This window comes from Ovis aries, chromosome 2 (assembly GCF_016772045.2).
Source record: "Ovis aries strain OAR_USU_Benz2616 breed Rambouillet chromosome 2, ARS-UI_Ramb_v3.0, whole genome shotgun sequence".
Classification (NCBI taxonomy): Eukaryota; Metazoa; Chordata; class Mammalia; order Artiodactyla; family Bovidae; genus Ovis; species Ovis aries.
Genome location: NC_056055.1, coordinates 119083327 through 119107926, shown reverse-complemented (window position 1 = coordinate 119107926; position 24600 = coordinate 119083327). Strand labels below are relative to the sequence as shown.

The following is a 24600-nucleotide window of genomic DNA, read 5'->3' as shown; positions in this document are numbered from 1 at the left end:
TCTATAGCACTTGAAGAGGAACTAAAGATTCTTGACTTTTTTTTCATGGCTATTATTATTTTGTCTTGCTTGACTGTTTTCCTTTGTTTCTGCATTTGTTCTTTGGAACTCAGAGAAGGCCTTGGAAAAGGCAGAGGAACCACAGGTCTCTCCCAAGGAAGGCCCTGCAGGGTCCTGTTTGGTTTTAGTGAGACTTCATGCAAATTTCTTCCTCCTTCCCAATTCCTTTTTCTCTTGAATTCTCTTGTAATTTCATCTGCTTCAGTAATTCAGTCTCTGCTGCTATAACACAGCAGAGTTGCTACTCTGCTTGGACTCAGCCTTCTAGTGTTAATGTTGGAAGATGCTCCAGGCAGAATCTCAAGATGATCCCTTGTTTTCTTGGTGAATCTGGCTGAAGGTTTAACAATTTTATATTTTCAGAAAGCCAGCTTTTTTTCCCGTTGATCTTTTCTATTGTTTTCTTTGTCTCTTTCATTTATCTCTGCTCTGGTTTTTATGATTTCTACTAACTGGGTTTTGTTTGTTCTTTCCCTAGTTGCTCTAGGTGTAAGGTTAGGTTTGTTTCCTGATGTAAAATTGTATGGCTATAAAATTCCTCTTAGAACTGCTTTTCCTGCATCCCATATGTTTTGGGTCATTGTGGGTTTTGTTTTGTCTCCAGGTATTTTCTCTGACTTCTAAAGTGATCTATTGATTTTTTAGTAGCATACTGTTTAGCCTCCACGTGTTTGTGTTTTTTACAAGTTTCTTCTTGTAGTTGATTTCTAATCTCATAGTGTTGTGGTCAGAAAAGCTGCTTAATATGATTTCCATTTTCCAAAATTTAAGCAAGTTTGCTTTGTGGCCCAGCATGGGATCAATCCTGGAGAATGCTCCATGTGCACTTAGAGAGTGTGTATTCTGCTTTGGAATAGAATGCTCTTTAAATATCAATTATCTCCATCTAGTCTGATATGTCACTTAAGGCCTGTTTCCCTATTGATTTTCTGTCTGGTGTGTTGATGAAAGTGGGCTATTAAAATATCCCACTGTTATTGTTACTGGCAATTTCTACTTTTATAGCTGTTAGGAGCACCTGAATATATAAGGCAAATACTATTTTGGGTGCATATGTTTATACTTGTTATATCTCTTTGGATTGATCCCTTTATCATTATGTAGTGTCCTTTGTCTCTTGTAACAGTCTTTCTTGTCTATTTTATCTGACAAGTATTGCTCCTCCAGCTTTCTTTTGATTTCTATTTGCATGGAATATCTTTTTCCATCCCCTCACTTACAGACTGTATGTGTCCCTAAATCTGAAGTGAGTTTCCTATAGACAGCATATATAAAAGTCCTGGTTTGTTTGGTTTTTTTTTAATCCATTCAGCCAATATATTTCTTTTGGTTGGAATATTTAATCCATTTACATTTCAGGTAATTATCAATATATATGGTTCTTATGGCCATTTTGTTAATTGTGGTGGGTTTGTTTTTTTTTTTAGGTTTTTTTTCTCCCCTTCCTCTTGTTCTTTTCTCTTGTGACTTTTCATACTGTTATATGGATTCCTTTGTGTGTGTGTGAGTGAATTTATTGTAGATATTTGGTTTGCAGTAGTCATGAGGTTTTGATATAGCATTCTATATATAAACAAGGTTGTCCTAAGTTACTGACCTTTTAATTTCAAATACATTTCCAGTATCCTGCATTTGTACTCTCCTCACAATTGCTGTGATATTGTATTTGTGTTGGATGATTTCCTACCTTTACTGTATGTTTGCCTTTACCAGGGAGCTTTTCGATTCATAGTTTTCTGATTTCTAGTTGTGGCTTTTTTTTTCCTTTCCTGCTTAAAGAAGTTCCTTTAGTGTGTTACAAAGCTGGTTTGATAGTGTCAAATTCTTTTTGCTTTTGTTTGTCTGTAAAACTTTTGATTTCTCTGTCAAATCTGAATGGAGAGACTTTCTGGGTAGAATATTCTTGGTTGAAGGTTCTTCCCTTTCATCACTGTAAATCTATCATGTCATGCCCTTCTGGCCTACAGAGTTTCTGCTGAAAAACTTTATGGGAATTGCCTTGTATATTATTTGTTGCTTTTCCCTTGTTTTACTATTTTCTTTGATTCCCACCATTCTGTCTTCCAACTCACACTAATCCATTTTTCTGCCCATTTATTCTGATTTAGTCTCATGTATTTTCAGTTATTGTCATTGTTCATCTCTTTGGATCTTCTAGCTCTTTATTAAACATGTATGTATCTTCTTGTACTGTCCTCCATTCTTTTCCTGAGACTTTGGATCATCTGTACTGTCATTACTCTGAATTCTTTATTTGGGGGTAGACTACCTAGCCTCACTCCCCTTGGTTGTTGTTTAGGGCTTTTATCTTGCTCATTGTCTGGGACATATTCCTGTGCCATCTCCACTGTGTCTGACTTTCTGTGATTGCCCTTTCCATTTCACAAACTGCAGGGCTGTAGTTCCTCTTGCTCCTGCTGTCTGTCTCCTGGTGCACGAGGCCAGTCTAAGAGCTTGTGCAGGCTTCCTGGTGGGAAGAACTAGTTCCTGTCCATTGGTGGGCAGGGCTATTTCCAGGAGTATGTTTAGCTGGCAGTTATGGGCTCATGAAGACTTTAGGCAGCCTGTCTGCTGATGGGGGTGGTCTGTGTTCCTATCCTATTGGTTGTTTGCCTTGAGGGTTCCCAGTACTGGAGCCTAAAGGGTCTAGGGTGGGGCCAGGTTTGGGGGAGAAAATGACCACCTCTGAACTTCCCTCATGGCTCAACCAGTAAGGAGTCTGTCTGCAATGCAGGAGACCTGGGTTCGATCCCTGGGTTGGGACGATCCCTTGAAGAAGGAAATGGCAACCCACTCCAGTATTCTTGCCTGGAGAAGCCCATGGACAGAGGAGTCTTGCAGGCTACAGTTCATTGGGTCACAAAGGGTCGGACACGACTGAACTCATTTACTTCTCTTCTTCACTTCTCTCTGATGGCCACCTCCAGAAAAGCTCATTGTTGTTCTTCAGTCACTCAGTTGTGTCCAACTTTTTGTGACCCCACGGACTGCAGCATTCCAGGCTTCCCTGTCCTTCACTATCTTCTGGAGTTTGCTAAAACTCATGTTGCCAAACATCTCATCGTCTGTTATCTCCTTCTCCTCCTGCCTTCAGTCTTTCTCAGCATCTCACCTGGCCAAAGGAGTGCATACCAGTGAGTTTTCCCCAGGACTATGGCCACCTGAGTTCTTGTCCCTCCAGTGAACTACAACCAAAGACTATATACTGTTTGCTGAACCCTAGTGTACATAAAAAAAAATCTAAGGTAACAACAGTTTGACTATTTTCAAGTTTCATGATCTTGAAAAAATGTTTTCCTATTTCTTAATTGCCAGTTTTGAATGATTATCTTTTCTATTGATAAGATAAAACTGTTGATACCTTAGTAAAGTGATAAAGATTTGTTTCTACTTGCTACCTAATGGGCAGTATTTGCATTATATGACTTCAAAATGAAATTTACCTTCTCTTGACAGATAAAACACTACATGTGAAGACTGGTGAAAGGGAATATTGATTTCTGAAGTGTCCTGGAGAGGAAAAACACTGGTCAGTATCAAGTGGACAATGCTTGGTGTTTTCCAAAGATGCTATTGAAGTAGTCTTTGCTACTGCTTTCCTTCACTCAGTCAGAGCTCTTCATAACATGGGCTGCATGAAATCAAAGCAAACTTTCCCATTTCCCACCACACTTGAGAGTGAGAAGAGGCATGTGAGTGAAGAAAACTTTATGCCTGAAGAGAAATTTCTACCCAGGATACCTTCTCTAGTTAATGTCAAAGAGGAAGTGAAGGAACCCCCAGGGCCTCAAATTGTGGTCTTCGAATTTGCACAGCACCTGTCCCAGGAAATCTTGAGTGATGCCTTGCAGCAGTGGGCAGGCAACAACCTCAAGTACTATGACATCCCATATATTGAGAGTGAAGGGCCTTGATTCTATGTGTAGGATGACAACACTTTCTTGAACTGTGGATAAAGTTGGTGCTAGTTTAAATACATGAAACAATAGCAGAAACTGGTGTGAATAAATTCAAATAACTCCACCTGGGTGTAAAGAAAAATATTACAATAGCTTCAAGAATCTAATACCTAAAATGAAGTGTTTAAGCAGTTCTACATTAAGCAGTTTCTCTCTGCTTGGTCTTGGATTTTAGTCATTAAAGGTTTAAATGTAAGTCCTCTGGAGCCACAGGAATCAATCAGCTGTGTGTCACACCACTTCCTTCCAGAGGCAGTAATGCCATCACCAAAGAAATAAGAATTTTAAAAGCACCTTGGGTTTACAAATGGTTATTTTAAAGACATTTCTTTAAAATAACTGTCAATTTAAACAAAAACCACAAGGTACGAAAGGATTTTTCTTGAAATGCCTGGGTAAGGGAATGGCACTCAAGCCAGAGTGGTTAACGATGGGTTTTGTTTGTCAAAACCTTTTGGGTCAAGGTTTGGATCCCTCCTTAACACAAATGGTCAAACATAAGAAAGCAACCCATGTGGAAGAGGTCTATCATGAACCCTGTCCTTAATTAAATATTTACGTTTGTAGATGAAAAGCATAACTATCACCTGGATAGTTAGTCAGGGCCCTAACTAATCACAGCTGTTATTGGATGATTCAGACTTTGCATATAAGTGTCTTAACAAGATACAATTTATAGAAGTCATGACAATGTTTACTGCATTGAATTAGGTAGCCCAGTGATACTACTATATAAGAAAACAAGCATGCATAGCTTTTATAAACAGCAATCCCAAAAACTATAAAGTAACAGACACCCTCACTGGCAAGGTAAGAAGAAGAACCCAGTCTCAGTGCTGCACGTGTGTTAAGTTTTACTGTCTCACAGATATAAGGGACTACTGGCACATGGACAGGCACCATTCAGATTACTATTCGGATTATGCATGAGATGTATAGTTATTACAAAAGATCAAATACTCCTTTAAAGGGAATACTCACATATATATTTTTACTGGTAAAAAAGCCCATGGGGGCATTTACAGCCATATACTATACTATTTTCATAAATTTGGCTTTTGGGGGAAGTTTTCTTAAAAAAAATTAGTTTAAGATAGTGATGGAAAATTCAGGAAAGCAGAAAGAAGATACCGAGAAGACATAACTTGCAAGAAAACTGAAACATTATAAGATCCTTTTACTAAGATACATAGACCCTTATAATCAAAAGTAAAGAAGGGCAGAAAAAAAGCTTGTGACCTCTAATGACATAAATGTATAAGACCTTATGAGCAGACAGAATTGCGACCTCTAAGTTTAGCATTATACCCTGAAGCCCACAGTCAAATAGACTAAGTTCTCCAAGGTAAATGGGCAAAGAAAATTCTTCAAAGTGACAGGCGTGTCATCTTTCAGTTGCATTTGTAAAACTGGTCGTTTAACCTTCACCTACTCCCAGGGTTTGTACTGTACTGTTGTACTTATAATCTAGCAACTGTACAAAACAGAAGAACCACCACCCCATTCATACAAAGATCTGAAGTCACAAGTCTAAGAATAGAAAGTTTCCAAAACATGCAAAACGTATTTCCAGCTCATGAAGAAAAATTAAGTTTTATGAGTGTTTATACTAATGACTCAAACAAAAGCCTAGATGTTGTCATTTTTCATTCATTTTATATCTCACATCATATACTTTCACTACAAGGTCACTGCTGTTTAAAAGATATAATTAAGTATATAAGATAATACATATTATGGTGAAAACACAAAGCCATATGAAAGTGTGTTACACTAGATCTTTCAGCATACATAGGGATATAGACTAGAAGGCTTTGATTACACCTAAATATTTTAACCTCAGGTTCCTCCTTTGCCCTGGGCCTTTACTTTCCAGGGGAGTAGTACAAGGATGTCTGCCAGATCGTAATCTAGCTAGAAGCCTAATCTCTGTTGCCACCTCTCTGATTCTATGGCTTTGTCACTGAGCACCACCCCCTCGCTCCCAACTCATTGTAACAGAGTTATAGTAGCTTGTGACACAGAGACTTAAAGCTTGTATAATCAGTGAGTTAGTGGATAAACCAAGCTGGGGGCAGGCAAGAAACAGCTGGATCAAATGTACTACATATGACTGTTATCAAGATATAGTTTGGTGTGATGGCAAGATAAACAAGAACATCTTTGACAGGATAATTCAACTTCTAACCTGCCCTAATATTTATCAGATTTCCTCCATTTGAAGGTCTTTCATGAACAAACTAGAAAGGCTGTTTGAGAAGGAAGGAGACAGACAATAATAAAACAAGACTGAAAGAATTATTTGCTACTGGAACTGAAAACATCTGTTCCAACTTAGATCACAAACACGAAGAAGTAAGAATAGTGACTAAACTATAAGGAAAAGGAAAGTGGGGGAAAGAGGGACCAAGAAACAACACTCTCATGAGGCTCTAAAAACAAGCTTCCAGTATTGCTATTTGAGGGCAAGACCCCCCTCCCCCTCCACCACCACCACTCCATTGGTTACCACATGCCATGCGCGAAACCATTCAATCTTTTACCTCAAGAACACCCAGTGGAGGGGGGAGATGAGTGCCAGCAGATGACGGAGCACCTGCAGGGGCAGCTGTGGAAGCAGCAGATGAGCAGAGAAGCGGTGCAAGTTCCTCCCTTAAAAGCCCACACACCCCCACACGCGCCATCACCGCCCCCTTCCCCGTGCAGCCTCTCTCCAGTGCTAGTCACCACCTTTCATGCACGGGCCTTTGATCGAGACCGCTCCACTTCGTTGCCTTATCAGTTCTTTGCAAACTACCTATGGTTATTAGCACTTAAAGCACAATTTTGAAGGGGATAAACGTGACCTTAGTCCCACAGGAATCGTTTGTGTCAGACTGCCTTATTAGTATTAAAGAGAGACGTGCTGAATGAATCAAGTAGCATGACGTGCGTATAGCCCACTTGGTATCATTGGCATTTTATGAGATAGGGGAACTATACTTTTGTAATTATATAGTTTTAGAAATCAGAAGTTAAGAGACAAATTATAATATCAAGGAGCAGTAATTTAGAAACAAAGTTCTAACAAATAAATGGCTTGCTTAATCATAATGCCCTCATCCTGTATCTTTGTGACCAAACTGGACATGTCTTCCCTGGAGCAGTGGGCACGAGCTCAGACGTACTCCCTACATCTTGAAATGACATTTGTTAGCAAATTCTCTTCACTGTAAGACTTACCTATGAAATGGTATATTTTTTCCAAATATTTTTGTGAAAATACTTTTCCTAACTGTACAATAAAAGTCCAGTTGCAATTAACTAGTTATGAGTTCTTGTTTAATTGATGCAAGCAACTGCCTTTTCCCACTGTGCGATTTCAAAATTTTTTTAACATAAAGGACTTAACATTTTCTGCATTTCTAGCAAATGCAAAGAAAATAAAAATCCATTTATACAAAATATTTTCCTAGGTCATTTGCATCCACACTTAGGAGCTTTAAAAATATAAATGTAGGACTTCCCTTGTGGTCCAGTGGCTAAGAATCCATGCATCAACTGCAAAGGGCATGGGTTTGACCCCTGGTTGGGGAAGAGCCCTCATGTAGTGGCGGGCAGCCAAAACAAACAAAAAAAAGAATATAAATGTAAACATGTTCATTCATTACTATGGCATCTTTTTTCCAAATATGGTCCTAATTCTGGGGGAGGGGAGGGATGATTCATGTTAAAGATACTGAACAGAAACTGTAAAGCAAATCCTTCTGGACTGCAATTTTCTCATCTATGAAAAGAGTGCTGGATATAATCTTTGTCTTTTTCAGTTCTGCCTGCTTTTCAGTTTTCAAAACTAAAGTTCTCTTAGTTTCTGAGGGGTTTGGAATGAAGGAAAAACTGAACCAAGTTATAAAATAAATTATAAGCTGATCTTTAAAGATGATTCTTACCTAGACATTAACGTTCCAAGTCTGGGATATCCACAGTTGTGTTGTTCACTCAGTTGTGTCCAATTCTTTGTGACCCCATGGACTGCAGCACACCAGGTTTCCCTGTCCTTCACCATCTCCTGGAGTTTTCTCAAACTCATGACCATTGAGTCAATGATGCCACCTGACCATCGCATCCTCCATCGACCCCTTCTCCTCCTGTCCTCAGTCTTTCCAAGCATCAGACTCTTTTCATATAAGTCGGCTTTTCACAACAGGTGGCCAAAGTATTGGAGCTTTAGATTCAGCATCAGTCCTTCAAATAAATATTCAGGGTTGATATCCTTTAGATTGACTGGTTTGATCTCCTTACTGTCCAAGGGACTCTCAAGAGTCTTTTCCAGCACCACAGTTCAAAAGCATCAGTTCTTCATCACTCAGCCTTCTTGATGGTCCAACTCTCACATCCATACATGACTACTGGAAAAACCTTGGCCTTGACAGTTATGTACCTTAAACTTATTTTGTCAACAGTAGCAATTACGGAAGGTATTTCATAGGGTTTCAAGTATTTTCTTGAAACCAGAAAACCAAAGGGTTTTCAAGTTTTTTCTCCTGATTTGAACTACTGTAAGGACAAATTACTATTATCACACCAAAGTCTGATGTAAATTGCAGAGTGTCTATCTTAAGAGATAAGAATTTTCTAATACCTCACTCTGCCAGATTAGCAAATATTGCAAGCAACAAGAAATAATGCTTTTACTTTCACCATAGGAAGGGATTCTGATTAACTTCAGGGAAGGCCAAGGCTGAGTTAATAATGAAGAGACAATATCATAATAACCTTTTTCTCTCTGCTTGAGATTTCTAATGTTATAAAAGGAACACTTCAGCTACAGTAACACGGAATTCTTTAAAATAGATTTTTATACTATGAAATTCTATGAAGTGTTAACAAAGTATCCAAAAAACATTTTATAACCTACATATAAGTTTACTTAACATTAAACTTAACATTAAAAGCTTACTCCTTGGAAGGAAAGTTATGGCCAACCTAGACAGCATATTAAAAAGCAGAGACATTACTTTGCCAACAAAGGTCCGTCTAGTCAAGGCTATGGTTTTTCCAGTAGTCATGTATGGATGTGAGAGTTGGACTATAAAGAAACCTGAGCGCCGAAGAATTGATGCTTTTGAACTGTGGCGTTGGAGAAGACTCAGAGAGTCCCTTGGACTGCAAGGAGATCCAACCAGTCCATCCTAAAGGAAATCAGTCCTGAATATTTATTGGAAGGACTGATGCTAAAGCTGAAAACTCCAATACTTTGGCCACTTGATGCGAAGAGCTGACTCATTGGAAAAGCCCTTGATGCTGGGAAAGACTCAGGGCAGGAGGAGAAGGGGATGACAGAGGATGAGATGGTTGGATGGCATCACTGACTCAATGGACATGAGTTTGGGTAAACTCCGGGAGTTGGTGATGGACAGGGAGGCCTGGTGTGTCTAGTCCATGGGGTTGCAAAGGGTCGGACACAACTGATTGACTGAACATTCAAAATCAATATCCAGAGCCAAAACATAAAATTCCCATTTCAGTTAGATATGCTAACTCAGGAATCTCTAAAGACCTTCAAATTTTTCCATCTTTTAAAATAGAGGTTGGCAAACTTCTTTTTCTTTAATATAAACTTATTTATTTTAATTGGAGATTAATTACTTTACAATATTGTATTGGTTTTGCCATACATCAATATGAATCCGCCACAGGTATACATGTGTTCCCCATCCTGAACCCCCCTCCCTCCTCCCTCCCCATACCATCCCTCTGGTTCGTCCCAGTGCACCAGCCCCAACCTCCAGTGAAAAGGATGAGATAAGTAAATATTTTAGGCTTTGCAGGCCTTACAATCTCTACTGCAACTACTCAAAGCAGCCACAGATATGTAAACAGATGAGTAAAACCATGTTCCAATAAAGTTTCATTTATAGACAATCATATTTGAATTTCATGTAATTTTTACATGCCATGCCAATATTGGTCTTTGATTTCTTTTCTCCCAAATTTAAAAATGCAAAAACCATTCTTAGCTGAGCAATATATAAAAAAAACAGGCAGCAGGTTGGCTTTGGCCCATGTGCCATAGTTTGGCAACCTCTGCTCCAAAATAATATTTTAAAAATCCAATCATTTCAAAATTTCAAATCATTACTTCCCAGAGATTTGAAGTAATCATTCAAATCTTCATCAGTAACTTCTTTTAGGTCAGCTGGTTTCCACTTTGGACTCTGGTCTTTATCTATTAAAACTGTCAAGTAGAGACAAAAGAAATGTTAATTTTTTTTTTTTCCTGGTATTACCAGATTTTAATTACTGAATTGACACAAACTACCTTGGACTAGGCATATTTTTCTATAGCACATCTTTTTCTGCAAAGTTGAAATTTTTGTATATGTTCCTTCCCCTACTCTCCTTAAATTAAGCCCCCACAGAATTTGGATGATGACCTAACATGCTAAGCCTGATGCTTCTAACTTGAATACAGTCTACTGAACTCATCCAGTGATTTAAGCCTTCAAACTTTTTCTAATAAAATTATAAATGAAATCTCTGCTGTAAAAGAGCTAAAAAAGGCAGGGGACGGTGGAGAGCCCAGATCTGTCTTCTAACCTCTACACTGAACTGAGAGGAAAATTACTTAAGGTACAGGGAAAGGGACTTTATGCATAATTAATATGCATACTGCTGTTTTGCTGAATCATCTAGCTCACACTGAATTAAAACACCAGACCACCTCAGGTTATCAGGAGAAGCTCTACTTCTCTTATTTCAAGTATAGTCATCACTTAGCATAGCCACACAGTATCCCCACAGGATTTTAAGGATGAAGCAATCCATAACCTCCTTCTAAAAGGGAGGAAAATGTCAGTTTCCTGGTTGTGATCACATACTACAGTTATACAAATGCTACCATTTGGGAAACTGGGTAGAGGGTATGGAGGACCTCTCCATATTATTTCTCACAACTACATGTAAATCTACAATTATCTCAAAAAAATTAAAAACAAGAAAGAATGAGCTGTGGTAGGGAATTTCAACCATGCTTAGAATGTGCATAATTCTTGTGAGGAATGAAAATATTTAAACATACAAGGCCAACTGGCCGACATTAAAAAATAAGTTTATCACTAAAACGCTAAATAATTAAAGAAGCAATCTGGGAACCAAAGGCAGCAGGGGGAGATAGAAGGAAAGAGGATTTATGCATAATTAAATGTGGATACTGTAGGGTTCCAAGGTTTAGCCGCCTGACTACAGGATTCCAGTATCTGATCAATGGTGATACTGAACATTGATGCTATGATCCCAGCCAATTTGAAAGTTTTACATTCCCTGGACGGAGTAAATAAAAACAATCCTGGAATATTCTTTCTACAAGAATCTCTTTTAAGCTCTCAAGGCAATGCTATATACCTTCTTAACAGTCTACTAAAGGACAAAAGCAAAGAGAGTATCACTCAAATCTTCAATGTTACTTAATTTCAAACTAACAACACTTTTAATCCAGCACAGATAAAACATTCTTGCCATTTGGGAAACTCAGGTTTTTCAGAAGGTTTCATGAGGTACCCACTCAAAACTCCAGTTGGTAACTCTCCAGCAAATCTGAGTTAATCCTTTTAAAATTCATTTCTGTAAGTTCTAAAGGAAGAAGTTTATTCTAGACGTTAAGAGCATTTCTGACAACCATTCCTCTAATTTGGTAGTTTAATTAATCTGCTAACATACTTTATAATTAGCAAATTGTAACATTTGGTTATGCAAGAACATTTTAACAGTTTTACTCAGAATAGATACTGCTTTCTGAATAAAGAGGTTATGCTGAAAGATGAGGGTGCATACTTACTCCTCATTAAAAAGTAGCTTGATAAGCCCCTGCCCTGTGAATTAAAACTTTGATGTCACTTGGTTTCAGTCCTTTTTCCTTAAAATATCTAACGGTATACCTAAAAATAATACCTTTCTAAGTTAAGAAGGGCTTCTATTAACATACATTGAATACTTTAGCAGCATAATCCAAGTAGCACACTGCTGCTGCTGCTGCTGCTAAGTCGTTTCAGTCGTGTCCGACTCTGTGCAACCCCATACACAGGCAGCCCACCAGGCTCCCCCGTCCCAGGGATTCTCCAGGCAAGAACACTGGAGTGGGTTGCCATTTCCTTCTCCAATGCATGAAAGTGAAAAGTGAAAGGGAAGTCGCTCAGTCGTCTCCAACTCCCAGCGACCCCATGGACTGCAACCTACCAGACTCCTCCGCCCTTGGGATTTTCCAGGCAAGAATACTGGAGTGGGGTGACATTGCCTTCTCCGAAGTAGCACACAGGTCCTCCTCAAATCAGAGGTCTAAGCTCTGATCCACATGCAGCAAGAATTTGCAGGGAATCAGTGGGATGAATGTATGTTTTCTATAAAACATACTCCTCTGTATAACCATCTCCTCTGATTCAGCTCCATGTGTTCTCTAAAAGGATTTTTTATTTCTTATACTATATCATGCCAGAAGTGAAGAGAATTCTACCATAGTGACTAGTGTTTACTGAAGCTTACTGCTCAGAGAATATTTATTCAGATAAAGTATATCTAGAGTCTGTACTATATTAAAGTGATAAATAAAAACACAAGAAAGGTAGATATGTAAAATACATGCAGAGGGAAAGAACTCATTTTACACAACATAAATGACAGCTATTGTTTATAGGGATATGAGCTCATACATTAAAAAATGATTGCAAATTTGCTAGAACAAAAATCAGTTGCTTGCTTTTTCTTAATATTCTGATTGAAGATGACAAGCAAGAATAGAAATTGATACCATTTGCAGATGCTGCTAATTATGTCATGCAGTTTTTTCTCAAGGCAATGTTGAGCTGCTAGGTACAGGCAAAGTGGTAGATGGCAGGGCTCAACATGGCTGGGGTTTCACCAAGGCAGCACAAAAGAAAAGCAGGGACTTCAGGGCTTTTTGCAAGAGAACAAAGGCATCTTTCAAAAGCTTCAGCTGCAGAATGAGTTGACAAACCCACACTGCACTCAGCAGAGGCAGTCCGTGTGACTGCTAGGAGCAGGATTACTTCTTATATATAAATTAGGGAGCAGTGACAAGGCTACTGGAATTTTTAAAACAATTCTGGTTTCAAAGATTGATCTTCCCTCATATGTCAGTTGGTAATATTAAAATTTGTTTTCAGTCTTTACAAAAGTTTGATTTTCACTAATAAAACAACTGTCCTTTTTAAACAATATATGCTCAAAAATCCTGTTCCCGTTTCCATAATACCCAAGAAGGAAACAAGTGTCACTTACCTGCCCTAACGCCTTCATGAAAGTCATGGCCTTTCTGAAAGAAAATCAAGATTCAAAGAGGAATTTCTGGGCATCCTCCTTCCTGACGAGCCCTGCTCTTCCACCCCCTTTAGTCCCCACTCTCGTGGCCAACCCTGAGCCACGATATTCAGAGACTGGACCACCTCTGATCACCTCCTCCTATTCTTATTTGCTAAGTACCTCCACTGCTTCAAATCCCCAATCTTACTGAGCTCCAGTGACCTATGACTTTTTCACCATTTGTTCTGGCTTCACTTTGCTCTTCATCCAGCCCAGTTTCCCCAGTTATTTAATGCAGTCATTTTTTTCTTGAAAATGCCCTCATCTCCCTCAAGCCTTTTTCTCCCATTTATTCTATCCTGCCAAAATCTCAGCACCAGCTAGACCCTACCATTTATCTCTGCCTGCGTTCACACAGCTAAATCTCACTGCAGACGAACCATACAGCTATGACTGGCTCCGTAAAAGTCATGATCACAAACCTCAAAGGCACAGAGAACGGCCTCACAATCCGTGCTCTCTCCCCCACTGCTGGATATGACTTCCACTGTCTTCGTCCTCGCAACGTCTACCCCTAGGCAAGTTCTACTCTCTACACTAGATTCTCAACTAATGATTTAACCGCCCACACTATATTCTCAGCTAATGACTTAACCTTTATTTTAAAAAAAGAAAGAGAAGCCCTAAGACATGAACATTCTCTTCTTCTCACTATCGAAAAACCTGCAGTCCAACTACAGCTATCTGCACCATGCCTTCTGAGCCCCAACTAAGGCAGAAGGGACCCTCCCCTGCCAAAGGCCAGTCCTCCCCTGCCTTCCCATTCATCTGCCCTCTTCTCAAGGGCTATACCTGAGAAGGTCTCTCTCTCTCTCTTCCTGGCATGGTCAATGTACACAGTATAACTGTGGTTAAGTGCCTACACTTCAGCTATCTGGGCTCATCTCCTGGTAACTACGTGACCCTGGGCCAGTAATTTCTCTACTTCCCAGTTTCCTTATATGAAATGATAATGCCTCCATCTTCCTGCTAAGCTGCTAAGTCGCTTCAGTCGTGTCCGACTCTGTGTGACCCCATAGACGGCAGCCCACCAGGCTCCCCCTGTCCCTGGGATTTTCCAGGCAAGAACACTGGAGTGGGTAGCCATTTCCTTCTCCAATGCGTGAGAGTGAAAAGTGAAAGTGAAGCCGCTCAGTCGTGTCCGACTCCCAGCAACCCCATGGACTGCAGCCTAGCAGGCTCCTCCACCCATGGGATTCTCCAGGCAAGAGTACTGGAGTGGGGTGCCATTGCCTTCTCTGCAATTATTTTATATCAACATCTCAATACAACGTCTGACAGAAAGTAAGTGCTCAGTAAATGTTAACTATTATTAGTAGCATCAACATAATCCTTTTCCCCTGTTGGATCATTTCCAATCATTTACAAACATGTTCTAGTAACTTCCACCTTACAAAATAAAAAAGGAATCTCACTTGATTTCACAGCCTCAGCTTCTACCCTGTTTCTCTTTTAAGAAGAAAAGGCTGTGAACACAGTCTTCGCTTCTTCACATCCCATTTACTCACTTCCCCTCCCCTCCCCAACTTATCACACTGTAACTTTTGCCTCAACACACCCCTGAAATGGCTTGCCTGTACCTTCAGTGTTGCCGTCGCATAGTATGCCTTTATTCTTGTCTATCAGAGGCTTCGGCAGCACTCCTCCTCCCTGGGGCACTCCTCTCCTGCTTTTATGACACCATGCTCTTCTGGTCCTCCCACCTCTGTCCTCCTCCTCTTCCACTGCTCATTTTCCTTCTATACGACCTTCTTCTTGTCATTTAGTCGCTAAGTCATGTCCGTCCGACTCTTTGTGACCTCAGGGACTGCAGCACAGCAGGCTCCTATGTCCTACACTCTCTCCTGGAGTTGGCTCAAATTCATGTCCATTGAATCAGTGATGCTATCTAACCATCTCATCCTCTGCTGCCCCCTTCTCCTTTGACCTTCAGTCTTTCCCAGCATCAGGATATGATCTTATCCACTCTAAACTCAACACAGCAGTGCCTAAGCAATCAGTTCTGTTAACATATAAGATTCTGGCCCTCCACTGCTCAAAGAACATCCAGTGCCTTCCCATTTTACTCAGAACGAAAGCAAGCAGTTGACATAGCTAAAACAGATGACTACTGTACAAGAAATGTTCAGGGAAGATTACTACCCTACCTACAGCCACATGTTGAAGTGAAGTGAAAAGGAGAGAAAATCAATGAAGTCTTTTATGAATTTAACTTCAGTTTCACAGAAACTCATTCATCTGCCCTGGGTACTGTATGGACATGATCCCATAAAATGCCATGATAGCAATTCTACTCCACGTTCCTGCCTTTCTGGTTGCAGGCCATGAGAATTATGGCACCCCTGCAGCAATCTTATGAAGTCTTATAAAGACCTCCAAGGCCCCTATGCTCTGCACAGCCATTCCCTACCCTGTCAGCTCTGCTCTTTCTCACCCACTGACCACCCCTGCCCCACTCTATCCACGAGGCCACCCCTTACTCGCCTCAGAGCTTTGTACTCAGGTGCCCTCCAGGTATGTGCGTGACTCACTACCATACTTCTTTCAGGTTTTCACTCAAAGATCACCATCTCAGTGGGCTCTTCCCTGGTCATCCTATCTACAAGTTCAACTTCTGTCCTCCTTATTCCTTACCCTTCTTCCTAATTTACTTTTTCTCCTTAGTATTTATAATAATATACTACATATTAACAAATTTATCTATTTATAGTTTATCTGCCCCACTATAAAGAAAGTTCCATGGGAGGAGGGATATGTCTGTTTTGTTCACCTTATTACCATGCTGAGCCCATGGTAATAAGCACTCGTATTTGTTAAGTAAATAAGTAAATCTCCAAAGTTTTGTTTGTTTTTAAACTGGTGGTGTCTTTCAGACTTAAATTTCTAACCCACACCTGTAAACTCCAACTCCTAAATGTGTTCTGTCCTTCATATCCATCAAGGCCTATCTATCTGCTACATCTATCTCAAATCCATTTATTCCCCACCACTGCCACCACTCACATCTAAGCCACTACTATTTTGCCCCTGGATTACTGCAGTAAATTCATATCTGATCTTCACCCCCACTCTGAAACCCCTCCAACCCCATCATCACTCAGCAGGAATAAATTACCTTCTTGAAACAAATCAAACCAAATCACCCCCTGCTGAAACCCATAAGGCTTTTCAACATGTTCATGTCTCACCCTTCAGGTGACAGGTGAGCTAACATCTCAAGATGTTTTCCTGGACCTACTTATCTAAAGGTTCCCCCATTCCGTCTTTTCCCCACATAATGCTGTCACCAACCTTGTATGTTTCCTTCAGAGCACTTACCACAGCTGGTGATTATTTTACTTATTTGTCCTTCATAGTCTCAGGAAACCATAAATTACATGAGAACAAGGACATACAACAATGTAATACACAGCACAGTGCCTGGCATATGGCTAGCGTATTTGCTGGGAGAATGACGGGAGGGAGGAACCAGTCCATCCAGTCAGTGCGCTAAATGTACAGTGGGAAAGAGGCACTGTGTGAGGCATATCGGGTGGTGGTCAAGACTCTGGCCACCGGGCTTCACCTGCCATGTCTGTGCCACTTAACAGCTGCATCACCTGAGGTAGGTTACTCTTCTATGCCACTGTTTCCTCATCTGCAAAGTGGAAATAATAGTAATACCTGCTTTCTAGAGACGGTATAATATTTAATGGAGGGAATGCATATAAAGTACCAAGCACAGTGCTGACTTGACCTCACTGCAATTTACAGACTATGGAGTAACCTCAAGATATGACTAATAGAGCTTCATTGATGGTTATATGAACTACTTTGAGTATCTTCACAATAATATTCTAGGACATGGAAGTCTATTAGGTATATCTGCTTTCTAGATATTAAACATAATATTTCCTTTAGGCGATGAGTTTATTAATGCAAAGGTTCTCTACACATAACGCAAAAGAGGTAATTTTGCTTTAAAAGAATTTACCTGGAAGAAGAAATCACTATGACTAAAATATTTCATGAAATCAATATTCTATGTGATTATTGCCTATTTTAAGTGTATCCATAATGGTATTTTAATGCTAGTCTATTAACTGAAACACGTAACTGACTAATAACTTCCCTTTGCACATTTTATATACATTTAGATTTAGAGAATTTACGCTTCTTGCCTATGCCTGAAAATGGCATATAATTTCTGAAAATGGTTATAATTTCTACTTGAATTTCAAGAGGTCAGAGTCCTTCTTACAATTACATGGAAATGTAACTGCTATTTCATAAAGGCTTAACAATCTAGTATTTCCACACACCTTAAGCTAACTGGCTCACTGTATTTTCACAGAGTAAATTTATACAGTTTCAATTTTCTTGTTTATAAATTTTCTATATTTATCATGTTCTATAATGAACATATATGACTTTCACAACTAGCAAATGGAATTACTTTAAAGAAAAATTCTTACCATACAAGCTTGACTCAGCCGATATTCCATAGTTAATACTTCTGGCAAGGTCTTTGAAGACCCCTCCAGGAGTTGCCTTAGTGTGATCTTTAGTGAAGTTGGAGACATTTTATTAATTACCTATTAAAGAAAAAAAAATTTTTTTACTCACTTTAACCCAATACTTCCTTTACTTTTAAATAATAAACTAGCTGAGTTTTGATACAAATCACATTAAAATTTGCTCCTTAACAATACCTTCATACAACAAAATCTCACAAAAGTAAGATTATGCCTTAGCCTAATTGTGGCAAAGCACCAAACAAAAGTTTTTAGTCCAGTACCACAAAGAAGATCATTTTTTCTTTATTAAAAAAAAATGTATAATGTTCTCTAAAGTTTAAATTCTGTCAAATTTAATCTCAAAAGTAGGAACACTAATAGAAATTCAAGTAAACTTAGATCATTTTACTCTTTAAAAATGCACTGAAAAATGGAGCTGATAACTGAAATTAAATAGAGGGTAAAGACAATGAACAGGAACTGAGAGCTTAAGGAGCTAATTAAAGGCAACAAATTGGCTTATTCTTCATCTAACTCAAAAGAATATATACAGGTATAGGAAAAAATATAAATGCATATAATTCTGCTCTCTTCTGATGAAAGACTACAGAATATTCCCAATCTATTAGCATACTATGAGATGAAATTTCTAATCCTTCCATTAAAAACCCCAAATCACTACTTTAAAAGACTGTCTTTGGGGCCTCGCTAGTGGATCAGTGCTAAAGAATCTGCCTGCCAATGCAGGAGACACAGGGTTGATCCCTGATCTCAGGAAGATCCCACGTGCTACAGAGCAGCTAAGTCCGTGTGCCACAAATGCTGAGCCTGTGCTCCAGAGGCCGGAAGCCACAACTCCTGAGCTCACGTGCAGCAACTAGGGAAGCCTGCACACCCTAGAGCCCGTGCTCTGCAACAAGAACAGGCACCGCTATGAGACACCCACACACAACGAAGAGCAGTCCCTGTTTGCCACAACCAGAGAAAAGCCCCTATGGCAACGAAGACCTAGCACAGCCAAAAATAATAAATAAATAACTATACAAAGTGAAGAGTTGACTCATTGGAAAAGACTCTGATGCTGGGAGGGATTGGGAGCAGGAGGAGAAGGGGACGACAGAGGATGAGATGGCTGGATGGCATCACGGACTCGATGGACGCGAGTCTGAGTGAACTCCGGGAGATGGTGATGGACAGGGAGGCCTGGCGTGCTGCGATTCATGGGGTCGCAAAGAGTCGGACACGACTGAGTGACTGGACTGAACTGAACTGAACTATACAAAAGAAAAAAATTAGCTTAAAATAAATTAATTAAAAAATAAAAACTTTCTTTGAACTGTTAAAAATGCCATGGAGAAAAGTTTCAGTAAGTTACAGGCAGTATTCATTTAAGAAGTATTCAATGTAGTTTTCAAATTACAGAGGTCAGAGAAGAAGAATAAATCATCTGTTCATACAATAGAAATTATTTAATTATTTAATTTGAATAGCAGATACTTTAAAATACTTGCAAGGCACAAGAGAAATAAATCAGTGCTAAACAGGTCAAAACAAATTATTTGAAAAGTATAGAAACCATTTTGGTTAGAAGTAATGTTTTCTACAAGGGGAAATGACACTTAGAAAATAAAAAAGTAAGGAATACTAATTAGAGACACTGTATACAGTTGGATTTTTAATTTTTTTAAGAAAAATCTAAAATGGTATATCCAATCACTTTTTAAGAAGTTAATAAGAATAATAACACAGTTAACAGATATCAAAACCACAAAATAACAAACTCCTACATTATAGTTGATTAATGTAAAGAGTCTTTAATGAAATCTCCCATTTGTGGGTCTGCCTCAAATCTTCAGGATACGGTCTTCACATATTTTGAACAGAAATAAATGCCACCATTAAAAGAGAAAAAAGGCAAGTAACAGATAGGAGGAAGATCTATGTAGCTTATGTACTGGATAAAGGACTTAGTATGGATAGAAATATCCACATACATAGAAATAACTCCTACATATTAACAGTAATAATAAAAGATTTAACAGCAATGGCACCCCATTCCAGTACTCTTGCCTGGGAAATCCCATGGACGGAGGAGCCTCATAGGCTATAGTCTATGGGGTCGCTAAGAGTCGGACACGACTTAGCGACTTCACTTTCACTTTTCACTTTCATGCATTGGAGAAGGAAATGGCAACCTACTCCAGTGTTCTTGCCTGGAAAATCCCAGGGACAGAGCCTGGTGGGTTTCCGTCTGTGGAGCTGCACAGAGTTGGACACGACTGACGCAACTTAGGTTTTTGGGTTTTTTTGTTTTTTTTTTGTTTGTTTTTTTTTTTTTTTCACAAGAAAAGATACCACACAGTCAATAAAGGTATCAATTAATACTCAACCTCATTAGTCATCATGGGAAATGCAAATTAAAACCACTATGCAATGCTATTTTACATATACCAAAGTGACTAAATTGAAAAAGACAAGTAATCTCAAGCATTGGTGAGAATGTAGAGCAACTCACTATGCAATGTAAATTGGTACAACCATATTGGAAAACTTCTTGACAGTAACCAACATAAATGTACATACTGTTAAATTAAATAGAGGCCAACCAACTGAAGTGCCCTTAATGCTTTAGTAGCCTGTAAGCAAACCAAAATCTGAGCCTGTAATGCCTCAAGTTTAAAAATAAAAACTTAAGGACAACCAATCATAAACAGCCAATTTAGGCTTTCCCAAATAAAGCTACTGCTTAAGCTACAGCCAAACAAATAAGCTTTGCTTCCACCTCCTTTCCATAAAAGACTTTGCCCCATTTGCATCAATTTTTGCTCAAATAAACTCTTAAAAATTTTAATATCCCTCAGCGTATCTTTTAACAACACATGTGATTTTGCAGAACTACTCCTAGGTGTATACAGAAATGTGTATCTTTGTTACCAGAAGACATAGACCAAATTGTTCATAGCAGCATTATTTCTAACAGTAAAAAACTACAAATAACCTCAAATGTCTTAGCAAAAGCAAAACTGCAGCAAATTTAATGCCCACTTCTATAGTGCAAACTTTAAAACATAATTTGGCATATCATTTTATTTTTTAAATAATTAGCTTTACTGAAGTATAATTTACATATGATAAAATTCACTCATTTTAAGTGAATTTAGGTCTACAAATTTTGATGTATACAGTTGTACAACTACTTCCACAAAAAAGATACAGAACATTTCCATCACCCCAAAGAGTTCTACTTCCCTCAATTCTATCACTGAGCAACAGTTTTCTGTGCCTACAGTTCTGGCTTTTCTGGAATTTCATAAAAATACAGTCATACATTAAGTAATCCTCTGTGTCTGCCTTCTTTCACTTGGCATATTGCTTCTGAAATTCATCCAAGCTTTTAATGTACCAACTCATCCCTTCTTATAGTTGAATATAATATCCCACTGTATGAATTTATCACAATCTGTTTACTCATTCAACAGCACCAGGGATTGGATTGTTTCCAGTTTGGGGCAACTATAAAGTTACTATGTACATGTAAGTACAAGCACCTGTGTAGACATATGTTTGTATTTTTCTCTGGTAAACCCTTAGAAGCAGGATTGTTGGATTTTCCCAGTGAGTGTGCATTTAACTCCATCAGAAACTGCCAAACTGCTTTCCTGCCGGAAATACGTGAGATGCAGGTGCTCCACATCTTCACCCACACAAAGTGTTGGTGCTGTCACCTTTTAAGTCTTAGCCATTCTAATAGATGCTCAGCAGCATCGCATCATGGCTTTAATCTGCATATTCCTAAAGATTAAAGATCTTGAGGGACTACCCTCGTGGTTCAGTGGCTAAGGTTCCATGCTTCTAATGCAGGGGCCCTGGGTTCAGTCCCTGGTCAGGGAACTAAGAATCCATCAGGCCGAAACTAAAACCCAGCACAGATAGACATATTTTTTTAATAATAATAAAGATGCTGAGCATTTTCTCATGTGCTTCCTATCCGTTCACATATCTTCTTTGGTGAAATGTCCACATTTCCCATTTTTAGTTGTGTTTACATTCTTACATCATACGAGTTCTTCATATATGGTGGATTTAAGTCTAGTTATAAGATACATGTCTTACAAATATTTCCTCCCAAAGTGTTGCTTCATTTTCCTGATAGTGTCTTTCAAAGAGGAAAAGTGTTTGACTGTAATAAAGATTTATCAACTTTTTTTCTTTTGCTATTCCAGCTTTGCACATTTAAAGAAAATCTTACCTAACCCAAAGTTACCAAGATTTTCTCCTATGCTTTCCTTTAGAGTGGTACAGTTTTAGCACTTACATTTGTAATCTATTTTGAACTGCATCTGGTGTGAAGGAGCTCAAAGCATGTTACCCCAAGATATGCCACCTTGGCATACTGATTATTTTGAGTAAAAGGCATTTGGGAAACAATAGGTATAAGAAGGGCACTCTGACCCTCCTTTTCTTCCTGAAAGCAGGAGATGCAACCCCCATGTGAAAGGTACCCTCCCTGTGCCAGGAGGAAGGAAGAAATCCTGATCACCAGAAACAGGGAGTTTGGGGCCAATGCATGTGTGCTAAGTCGCTTCAGTCATATCTGACTCTCTGAGACCCCATGGAGTGTAGCCCGTTAGGTACTTCTGTCCATGGGATTCTCCAGGCATGAATACTGGAGTGGGTTGCCATTTCCTTCTCCACTGGGGCCAATAAATCTTGTTATACAAATAAGCCTTGTTTACTTCTTCACCATGTACTACTCCTAACCAAAAGTTCTTTGTCTTGTCAATTCTTTACAAATTTATTGTCTTTTTTTATCTAAAAGGTATGAAAGCTTCCTGCTCTGGTCATCCCTCACATCTTCATTCTCTTGTACAGACATCCATGTATCTGTAAAAATTTAATAAAATCTGTATATTCTTTTCCCATTGATCTGTCTTATGTCAGTGTGACTCTCAGACCAGCCAGAGAACCTAAGAGGATAGAGGATTTTTTCCTCCCTACAAGGGCAAAGTAAGAGCCAATAACCTTTTTTTTTTTCCTTGCATATGGATATCCATTTGTTTCAGAGCCATCTGTTGAAAACGCTTTCTTCTCCCCACTGAATTATCCTGGGAGTTCAGAGCAAGTTTCAATCTAGTATTAATTTATCCCCACTGCTCAAGTGTAAACCTTCTGGCTCATGGCAGACCTGTGTGAGCCTTGCTAACTATTCAAACTATTGTTTTCCTGTGACTCTTTCCCTGGTCTTGTGGAGTTTTACCTGTAACGTTTACAGATCAATATCCTGGAAATTCCTCCAAGAAGAAAGCTAAATCAATCTTAGGCCAGTGGTTTTAAAATAATATGGCTAGTTGCTCTTCTGTACTGCCTTAAAGTGGTGCTATATAGCCTATGAGATAATATGCTGCCCCATGACTGCTTTCAAATGAAACTGCCAAGTGCATACTTAACATTCTTGCAGGGGGGCAGGCGAAGGGGGGACAGGAATGCTGGCTTCTGTGTTGCTCTGAAACCAACAAAATCAACTTCCAAGTCAGAATCCTTGAAATATAAAATGATTACCTACGTTTATGCAAACATTTCTGAGAGTTATTAATGCTAACATTATTTTTGTGAATTAGGGAAACATATGGCTGTTTTGGGCTTCCCTTGTGGTTCAGCTGGTAAAGAATCCACCTGTAATGCGGGAGACCTGGGTTCAACCCCTGGGTTGGGAAGATCCCCTGGAGAAGGGAAAGGCTACCTACTCCAGTATTCTTGCCTGGAAAATCCCATGGATGGAGGATCCTGCTGGGCTATAGCCCATGGGGTCACAAAGAGTCTCACACCACTGAGCAACTTCACTTTCACTTTCATTTTGAAAGTTAATAAAATCCCCATACTAAATAAGATCCTAAGTGACAAATTAACATTCCCTCAAGAATGAAGAAATGTTTTCATCTTTACAGGTAAGATTTAACTTAAATTTTTGTCAGTAAGTTATCTGACAACTGAAATGCTATACCTATAAATTGAAAAATACTATCAGATAATGAGAAACCACGTTTTCTTTTCAGGATAAGGAAACATCTTTTTCTTTCCTTTGTCTAGAAGTCTAAAATAAACCAACTTTAACAGTCACATGACGGTTCCACAAATGTCAGTATCCAAATGTGCACTCATTTACACAAAAACAGCTTTTCTCCTGCGGTCACAAGGAGAGTCATGTTGAAGAAAGACGGAAGTGTACTAACACTGGTGTGTACTAACACACCACTTAGCACTCACCTATGGCTGAAGATGGAGCCTCTTGCTGGTTTTAAAGGGGTCACTTTCTTATTAAACTTCCTGCTAAAAAGACCATATTCTGACGTGTTGCAAGTTTAACAGAACTTACATTTTAATGTCACAACTGCAATAAATTATAAGGTTGACTGTTGTCCATCAATCCAGCCCTTATAAAAATGTCCCTGAACATTTCTCCCTCAAGACAAAAAGGACTACTGGAGATGAAGCATGCTCATGAAGTCCTTCTCTATTCCATTCAAAGAACCTAAAATCAGCTTAGCTTTGCTGTCACTATGCAGTGGGTAGACAGGGTGTTGGGAGCCAGCATGAGGAACTCCACCCATGGCAAAGGTCATGAGGAAGGAAGCTTGGCATATGCAAAGGCGTGATCAAGCCTCAGGAAACCCCCTGTTCCCGAGCATCTACCCCCAAAATCAGAGTATTTTACAGGGAGCGCTCCCCCATAA

At 39.1% G+C, this 24600-nt stretch overlaps 3 protein-coding genes across 7 annotated transcripts in view; 2 read left to right on the top strand and 1 right to left on the bottom strand.

Moving 5' to 3' along the window:
* The window catches only part of PMS1 (PMS1 homolog 1, mismatch repair system component), a 474998-nt gene extending 467676 nt beyond the window's left edge, over positions 1-7322 (top strand). For both annotated transcript variants that reach the window (XR_009599278.1, XR_009599285.1), the window contains exon 18: positions 3517-7322. The gene's annotated coding sequence lies outside the window, so the exon portion shown is untranslated. The remainder of the gene's footprint in view (positions 1-3516) is intronic.
* C2H2orf88 (chromosome 2 C2orf88 homolog) overlaps positions 1-7322 on the top strand; it is a 42811-nt gene extending 35489 nt beyond the window's left edge. The window contains exon 2 of the mRNA XM_042243623.2: positions 3517-7322. Coding sequence (XP_042099557.1) covers positions 3687-3974 — 288 coding nt within the window. The 5' untranslated portion in view covers positions 3517-3686 and the 3' untranslated portion in view covers positions 3975-7322. The remainder of the gene's footprint in view (positions 1-3516) is intronic.
* A 2279-nt stretch (positions 7323-9601) lies between these two features.
* Positions 9602-24600, bottom strand: part of HIBCH (3-hydroxyisobutyryl-CoA hydrolase) — a 109937-nt gene continuing 94938 nt past the window's right edge. For all 4 annotated transcript variants that reach the window (XM_060409636.1, XM_060409637.1, XM_004004498.6 and 1 more), the window contains 3 exons: positions 17828-17947; positions 13293-13326; positions 9602-10236 (listed from right to left, as the gene is read on the bottom strand). In XM_060409636.1, coding sequence (XP_060265619.1) covers positions 10121-10236; positions 13293-13326; positions 17828-17947 — 270 coding nt within the window. In that variant the 3' untranslated portion in view covers positions 9602-10120. The remainder of the gene's footprint in view (positions 10237-13292; positions 13327-17827; positions 17948-24600) is intronic.